Source organism: Octopus bimaculoides, chromosome 14 (genome assembly GCF_001194135.2).
Source record: "Octopus bimaculoides isolate UCB-OBI-ISO-001 chromosome 14, ASM119413v2, whole genome shotgun sequence".
Classification (NCBI taxonomy): Eukaryota; Metazoa; Mollusca; class Cephalopoda; order Octopoda; family Octopodidae; genus Octopus; species Octopus bimaculoides.
In genome coordinates, this window is record NC_068994.1 from 6,179,911 (window position 1) to 6,189,264 (window position 9,354).

General features: G+C 36.5%; 1 protein-coding gene across 5 annotated transcripts in view; it reads left to right on the top strand.

Moving 5' to 3' along the window:
- The window catches only part of LOC106883335 (poly(A) polymerase beta), a 36,568-nt gene that overhangs the window by 5,421 nt on the left and 21,793 nt on the right, over positions 1 to 9,354 (top strand). For all 5 annotated transcript variants that reach the window (XM_052972646.1, XM_052972648.1, XM_052972644.1 and 2 more), the window contains exons 2-4: positions 6,718 to 6,882; positions 8,356 to 8,422; positions 9,099 to 9,183. In XM_052972646.1, coding sequence (XP_052828606.1) covers positions 6,719 to 6,882; positions 8,356 to 8,422; positions 9,099 to 9,183 — 316 coding nt within the window. In that variant the 5' untranslated portion in view covers position 6,718. The remainder of the gene's footprint in view (positions 1 to 6,717; positions 6,883 to 8,355; positions 8,423 to 9,098; positions 9,184 to 9,354) is intronic.

Below are 9,354 nucleotides of genomic sequence, written 5' to 3' on the forward strand. Positions count from 1 at the left end.
TATATATATATATATATATATATATATTTATATGTATATATATATATATATATTTATATGTATATATATATAACTTAGATTGGTTTCGGCCATTATCGGCCCAGGCTGTGACTAACATATTTTGTGTGTGTGTTGTGCATTTAAAAGATCAGAGAGTGACCATTGGTTTTGCACCTGTAAAGCTCTTAGCTGTATTGGCAACTTGTGAAACTCAATGACCAGACACATAGCCTCTGGGTTTGTGCCTCTGGGCATAACAAACAACCTTCTAAATATTACTACCCTGTTTTAAAATGTTGTTCTTTGGATATATGAACTACTGGCCTACATACACATATGCATGTCCATACAAAGCAATATGAGGAAATTGATGGTCTCCATTGGCAAAAATATAGGGTGAGGTTCATGAGTTTAGGTGAATTCCTTTGCTGTGGTGGTGAATTAAAATTTGAGATTTTGGGATCGACTCTTCTGAACTTGAGGATTTTGAATAGTATTGAGATGAATGTAAGGCCAGTGGTGGAGATGGGAGGACAGAAGAAGGGGAAAAAAATGCAATCAGTACTGGAAAACTTTTGGTATGGGGCAAAGTTCAGTGTGTGTGAAAATAGTGAATATGATTTTGTAGGAGTGTCAATGGATTGACCCTTTAGTGTGTGTGGATGTGGGTGTATGTAGAAGTGTAGAAAATAATTGTATTTATATGCAAATAAAGATCTTTGGTGTGCCAGGGAGAATAAGAAAGATAATTTTATGAGCCTTTCTGTGCAGATCAATGAGCAGTGCTGAAGTTGGTTTTGGGATTTGGGATGGGATAGTGAGTGTTGTAAAGCCATACTTAGGAGGAAGGGTGAGGAGGAGAAGGAGGAGGCAATAAGTATCACTTGGGGGATGTGTGACCATAATAAACTGGGCATGGTGGTGAGTATATAAAAGAGAGATTGTTTATAGATTTTATTGTGGAAATAGGAATTGTCACTTAAAGCTTGGACTCTGTTTGTGGGAATGTGGGGTTTCATGGTGTTGAGATGTTATTAAAGTGATTAGGGGATATCGATGGCCCAAAATTTCAGCACACTAGTATAATGGAAATAAATCAGTTACACAGTATCCTCTTTTATTCATTGTAAAGTTCTCTCTCTCTCTCACATACACACACACACACACACACGCACACATGGTGGTTGGTGTTAAGAAGGCTATCCAGCTGTAAAAAAAAAGAAAAAAAAAAAAGAACCTGCCAAAATGGTTAGTGAAGCATGGTGCAGTTTTCTGTTTAGCCAGCTCCTGTCAAACCATCCAACCCATGCCAGCATTGAAAATGGATGTTAAATGATGATGATAATATATATATTTGTATAGGTTCCTATTTATGTATATCTGCATGTAAACAAGTGAATGACCTCAAGATATAGAATCGAACTGCAATTAAAACTAGTTTCATGACTAATAAACTGTCATGCATTAACATTAGTAGCATTCACCAGGGTACAATGACCTAACATTTAGTCCTGTTGGATCTACAGATAGCCATACATACTCTATGACAAGGCTCTATGAAAAAAACAAAAAGTCTGCTTCCATCTTGGGTTTGAATAGAAGCAGTCCTGTCTGTCTGTCTCTCTCTCTGTCTCCAGCTGTCAGATTTTTGATGTTCTGCTGGGTTACAGATGTAAGGATCAAGCAGTGTCTGTCTACTTGCAGCCACGTGGGGTCCTGAAACAGAAGTAAAGACATGGTGTGTATGAGAAGTAAAATTTCAATGGTGATAGATAAATGGGGATGATGGCAAGGGATGATGCTGGCTGTTTGTTACCGTGATGACAAGTGAACAGAATAAGGAAGAAGATTTAAATACTTCACTGTGTAGACTCTTGAACACTGTTTGTTCTGGTCAGTTTCAGTCTAATAGAAGAGAGATTTCCAAACATGGAACTGAGCTTTAAAGCATTAGCACATTGGGCAAAATGTCTAGCAGTATTTTTCCATCTTTATGTTCTGAGTTCAAATTCTGCTGAGGTCAGTTTTGCCTTTTATGGGGTTGATAAAATAAGTACCAGTTCTGAACTGTGGTTGGTGTAATCGACTGAGCCTCTCCTGCTGAAATTTTAGGCCTCGTGCCTATAGTAGAAAGGATATTACTCTGTCAAAAGTACTGTTTATTTAATCACACAGTTTTGACTTAATCATGCATTATCTTGTAGCTTTGAGATTTCAATGATGTGATTGTTTATTTTTAGAATGACATTGTAGGGTATGTGTGAGAGGCTGGCCAGTTTAAATGCTAAATAAAGGGTTAAACTCCAATGAACAATTCCTTACTTCAAATATGATGTGGCTGTGACAAACATTTTTTCCAGCTCTCAAAAAGTAATCTTTCAACTGGCATCATTTGCAGTTTAGGTGATTGCTTCTCCTGGACTACGTACATAAAACTTCAGGGATAACATTATAGAAAGAAACTATGCAGATGCCATGAAAGGGCTGACAACTTTACTTACCATATATTGATACATTCCACATGTAATTTGTCTTAGAATGAAGTGCATGAAAGTTGGCAGGAGTGTGCCAGAGGAGACTGGATGTCGGCTAACAGCAGCAGATAAAAAAATGTCGCCTGACATTGCAGCAGTCAGTGTTTGCTTGCCTGCAATTGCATAGTAGAGTCTACAAAGCAGCTGCTGCTTCAGTCAGTTTCCCTTACATCTTTGCATGCTTGTTTGTTTGTTGAAAATGTGGAAACTCAACAGTTGTTATGTGAAAAATGAAAGAACCATCAAACGAATGGGGGTACATGGCGGATATCATCAGCTGGCCCAAGATGTGATTGTCTGTGTTTAAGATGTGCTAATGTCATAGAGGCAGCCATAAGCACATGCATTACACACACATATATAGATGTATGTATATATATATATATATATATATATGATATGATATATGTATGTGTAGAGGGAGAGAGAATTTATATCCTCTGTACTGAGTTAAGTACTCTCATTTGTTACTACCAACTTGTTTGCACGCGCGTGTGTGTGTGTGTGTGTATATATATATGTGTGTGTGTGTGCTAAACAACTGTCATCACTTTGTTTTAGCATTCTGATCAAACTGTTGGTTATAGTGTAGATCTCAGTCTTTTATTTCCAAAGCTGTCAATAATCTAAAAAATTTTAATCTTTGTTCATTCTTAAAATAAGTCCAATAACAGTTTGATTTATGTCAAGTATATAAACTTGATATTGTGCCTAATCTAAACCTTTATTTTATTTTGTTTTGTATTACCTCCCACCTTCCATCACAGCTTCAATTATTGGTTAATTAACTATTGTCTTATCATCAAACATTAGTGTATGCCAGTATCCCGTCAAACTAAGGTATTTTATGTGTAATTAATATTTGAAACAAACAAACAACCTGTACCGCCAGTGTTTTCTTAATAGGCATACTTTTCCGTCGTTTTCTAATTAGAGGTTATTTAGTGCAGAAGTTCATTATTATTTGCTTATCTACTTCCTTTCCAGGAAGAAGGTGTAAGACAACAATCACATACACACATGCATGCGTAAATCCACACACACACAAAATTTGCACTGATTTACATAAAAAAAAATTACCATTCATAAAATTACAACTGAGGCATCTACTTTTGTGTATGTGTAGAGTATATATGATGAATTCTTGTTTTCTTTTAGTTGTTCTGAAAAAATAAAAACCGACCAACCTACTCATTGAGTTGGCATGTTTAGTGGCTGAGTATTCCACAGACATAATACTCTAAATGTAATTATTAAGCAGATTCAGCTTGATGTTGTATGACAAGACTGAACCTTTGAATTAACAGGAACAATCTATCTAATAGTTTTTTCATCCACCCGATTTCACTTATAAAGCTTGGATTGATCCCAAGGCTGTGGTAAAGACACAGAGCCAAGATGGCACACATTGGGACTAAATGGTTGCAAAACAAGCTTAAAACCATTTAATCATTCCTGCATCCACGGCGGGTTCTGTGTGCATGTGTGTATGGCCACTGAATCACAATTCATGTTATCTGTTGGTGTTTCAGCTCTCTTCATTTTTATATATATATTCCCCACACTTAGGTTTGTTATTAAAGGGACAAAGGCAGTGAGCTGGCAGAGGCATAGAAATACTATGACATGAAGGTGTTGAATAAGAGGAATGCATGGAAAAGAGAGGTCCTATACCAAGTAGACCCGTCAAAGAGATTAGTTATTCAGGTCGCAGTAATGTAGTTGAAAGAGCAATTAATGATACGAAGGCAGGAAAAATGAGCGGACTACCAGAGATAATTGCTGCATTGCTGAAAAAAATCTGGCCAAGTAGGTCACGTTCTAGTTACTACTTGCCTAATTAATCAGGTAGTTTGAAGAAATGCTATGGCTTGTGAGGCATGTATGAAGGTGCTGTTAGAAAAGCAAGAGTTAGTAGGGGTCCTTCAAGGATGGTTTCCACAAGATGCCCTTCCTAGCACCAACCACCATTTAGTGTTTATATCACCACTAGAGAAGTTGTCATATGTTGTCAAGAGTAAACCCTACATTGTTTCTGTTTGATTTGGGGTTCCTTTTATTGTGGAACCAACACTGGAGAGGTTACTAACCTCTTCTAGTGTTTCCCTTGATAGGTTCGGTTTTTTATGACTTTTGACACAAATAGCCAATGCATTGCTTTGTAATCAAAATTTCTGAGTTTTTTTTTATACCTGGACTGAGTACTCAGCTGCACTAAATAACCTCTAATTAGAAAAGGACCGAAAAGTATGCCTATTAAGAAAACACTGGCAGTACAGGTTGTTTGTTGGTTTTCAAATATTAATTACACATGCCTTTCTAATGCCCACCACTTTGCAGTGTGGGTCGGATGCTTTTGACTGTTGATGAGGAATTAATAAAGTGCTGGTAGTATAGTTGAGTGGTCTAAGGTGTTGTTTTAAGGCACCAGGCTCTTTGGAGGTATGTGTTCAAATCCCTCCACTGCCAGAATACAGTCTATTTGTTTTGTGCCAGGCTATGTGAAAAGCACCTGTGCTGGTGCCACATAAAAAGCACCTCTATCAGTGCCATGTAAAAAGCACCCCGCACATTCTGATAAGTGGTTGGCATTAGGAAGGGCATCCAGCCATAGAAACCAAGCCAAATCAGACGGGAACCTGGTCCAGTTGTCCAGCATGCTAGATATGGTCAAACTGTTCAATCCATGCCAACATGGAAAACGGATGCTAAACGATGATGCTGATGGTGTTGAAGGAAGTGTTAATTCTAGATTGTATTTTAGTCTGGTAACTATCAACTACTACTTATTTGTTTATATATATGACTGGAATTCTCGACATAAGTTATGTATAACGCTATCAGATTATATAGTTAAATTGTCATTCAGTATTCAGCTAATATCCAGTATTAACCCCTTTTTTGTGACATTGATATTAGGATAGGAGAATTGACACAAAGGAACTCAAATTATTCGCTTTAGGTTAGCTAGTTTGCTATGTCAGTTATTAATTCAAATCCTGCCAGGCATGTCTTGCTTTTTCTATTATCATTGGCATTGATAAAATTGGAACAAGTAAATTTGTGAACATTGTTTACGTTTGCTGGATATTTATCCTCATCTTGTTTGTTGTTAACACGTTTTGGCTGATATACCCTCCAGCCTTCATCTTGTTATGTGTTTTGGGTTACTTGAGTATGTCTCTTTTGAACCTAATATATATTTGTTTAAGTTGCTACATCAAATATTTCTATATAACCAAATGGTTCTTTTATTTTTCAAGAAAGGAGGATGATGATGATGTACATTGGATAATGTAGATGTTATTTGCAGGAGATTTGATTGCTATTTCTAGAAGGTTGAGCAGCCATATAGTCTACTTACGTATTGTCATAGAAAGATATCTAAATACCACAGGGCAAACTAAAAACTTTGATGTCCCTTCATTGACTCGATGTGCACACGTGATAGGCTTCTGCATAGTTTCTACTGACCAAATTCCATTCACAAGACAATGGTCAGTCAATCCAAGGCTATGGCTTGAACACAGTTGCCCAAGTTGTTACATATTGGAATTGAACAGACATAATTGCAAAACGAACTTCTTAACCTCATAGCTATGTCTGCACCCAACTTCTGTTGTGTGTAGCTTCGCCTATATGAAGAATAAAAAAAAGACAAAACCTAAGGACGTCACTATTGCAGTCCAGTGAAAGTATTCAGCTTGTCCTGACTATGTAATTATTGGGTTGTCTAATAAATTCACCCCCCCCCCTTTCCAGTGTTATTTGAATTATCATGGAAAATATTTTAATTGTAGCATTTTTTTTTGCAGCTGTATTCTTCCTCTACAACTTTTGTATCATATTTGAAATTTGAAAATAAGTTTACCTCTTTTAAGACAAATAACAAGAACAGCTTTGTAAATAAACAAATTTACATCCCCAAAAAGTAATGAAATTAACCTACAGACTTCATCTCAAGAATATAACAGAGCCAAAAAAATAAGTAGAAAATGTGAACAAATTTATTTGGCAACCAATAGTTTAAATCAGTTGTAAAATAGTTTTTTTGTTTCTATTTTTATTTTATTTTTATATCAGTTAAAGAAGAAAACGAAATCTGTTTGATAAATTTTGCTTTGAAGAAGTAACATAATATTTACCATCACAAATGTTTCTAATTTTCTGTTTTATTTCTTAGGATGTTGGAACCAAAGGAGAAAGAGAAGGAGAAGCAATATCCGGGAATCACTTCTCCAATCAGTTTTGAAGGTCCAAAAAGTTCTGATCAGGAGTTATCACACAAATTGGAGTTAGCACTTAGACCATATGGGGTTTTTGAAACTGAGGAGGAGCTTAATCATCGGTTAGTATTGCTTTTATTGTAACAGATGGACATGTGGATCTGAATGGATTAAGTTGAGAAATACAGCAGTAGTTAATTTTTGGCTTAAAACAAAGCCTTACAATCTATTAAGACTGTTCCAATATGCATTCATTTATTTATTCTTCATACATATACTCTTTTACATGTTTCAGTCATTTGACTGCGGCCATGCTGGAGCACCGCCTTTAGTCTAGCAAATCGACCCCAGGACTTATTCTACCGGTCTCTTTTGCCGAACCGCTAAGTTACGGGGTCGTAAACACATCAGCTTGTCAAGCGATGTTGGGGGGGACAAACACACACACACACACATATATATATATATATATATTTATATATACATATACATATATAAGATGGGCTTCTTTCAGTTTCCGTCTACCAAATCCGGTAAGTTACGGGGACGTAAACACACCAGCATCGGTTGTCAAGCGATAGTGGGGGGACAAACACAGACACACATACATATATATATATATATATATATATATATATATATATATATATATATATACATACACATATATACCACGGGCTTCTTTCAGCTTCCGTCTACCAAATCCACTCACAAGGCTTTGGTCAGCCCGAGGCTATAGTAGAAGACACTTGCCCAAGGTGCCACGCAGTGGGACTGAACCCAGAACCATGTGGTTGGTAAGCATGCTACTTACCACACAGCCACTCCTACGCCTATTTATATGTTTGGTAATTAACTTATGTTTTGTAATTAACCTAGTTTTATGTGCAGGAATAAAAACAGATTTTGTCCTGTTATTTTTTATGTTTTTATTAATGGGTTGCAATTTGTTTTTTTAAAACAATTATTACAAAAATATTCTTTCATTAAGCGGTTAAGGGAAGTGGGAGTTATTTTTTCCAGCACATCATCTAAATATGTCATCTACATTTACAAACTTGTCTGACCTATACTGTAGTGAAGAAATGACTTGTGTATTAATAGGTTTTATTATAAGTGTTTGCTTTCTTTCTTTTCTCCTCTTTCTCACTTGTTTTGAACGATCACTTCATCGTTAAACTTTTAGGGAACTTAAAATCATGAAAATCAGTGAAGGCACTTCCTTCAGCTTGTAGTTGAAAGATTACTGTGATATATTTATTGAACTGTATGTGCAGCATTAACTGGCTTGCAGTTGATCTGATCAACAAACCAGCTTGCTCGTGAAATTAGCATATAAGTGGCTGAGCACTCCACAGACATGAGTACCCTTAATGCAGGGAGATTCAGTATGACAGAGAATGTGACAAGGCTGGCCCCTTTGAAATACAAGTACAACTCATTTTTGCCGGCTGAGTGGCCTGAAGCAATGTGAAATAGTGTCTTGCTCTTAGTTTTTCACTACTGAATATATTTATAGTAGTAATGTTTAATATACACAATTTCAAGTGTTGAGTATTGTTTCATGTAAATTTTTTTTTTGTTTTTCCAACCAGTATGGAAGTATTGAGTAAAATTAATAATTTGGTCAGAGAATGGATCAAAGATGTTAGCCGTCAAAAGGTAAGCTCTTATCCTCATTGGTAATAAGTAAAAATCTTTATCTCTAAATTCTATAACTTTCTCCTTTTCACACTCCTAAAATATCTACAACTTTTGGTTCAAATATATTGGTTAACCATCTGAGCGGGATCGTTGCCAGGGCCACGGATTGGCTCCTGTGCTGGTGGCACGTGCAAAACAACATTCGAGCATGGTCGTTTCCAGTGTCGCCGGACTGGCTCCCGTGCAGGTAGCACGTAAAAACACCTTTGAGCATGGTCTTTGCCAGAACCGCCTGACTGGCCCTCGTACTGGTGGCACGTAAAAGCACCCACTACACTCTCGGAGTAGTTGGCGTTAGGAAGGGCATCCTGCTGTAGAAACTTTGCCTGATCAGATTGAGCCTGGTGCAGCCTCTGGCTCACCAGTCCTCAGTCAAACCGTCCAATCCATGCCAGCATGGAAAGCAGACGTTAAGCAATAATGACGAGGATTCTGAACATAATCACATTTTTCATAAAAATAATTATATACTTTAAAAAGAAAAAAAAAAACTAGGCCTGTTTAAGTATTCAGACAATTCTTTACTCTTTGTTACTCAGAATACAAAAGTTATTTGACACCACATAAATAATATTTGATGTTTTGCTCAGGTGATACAATCATTTATTTAAATGTGTGTATTCTTATTTTTCAGAATAACATTCCGGAGAACCGAATTGCCACTTTTGGTGGAAAGGTTTTCACCTTTGGGTCATATAGATTGGGAGTTCACACTAAAGGTAATCTCTTTGGCTCTCTCTCTCTCTCTCTCTGGAATTCCATGTTGATATCAATATTCAGTAAAAAAAAAAAAGGAAAAAAAATGTCTTTTATGTCCATAGAGAAAGGATGGCAACTTCCTAAAGAATTTTTTAGATGAGAAGATTATGACTGAACTGAAGTAATTCACA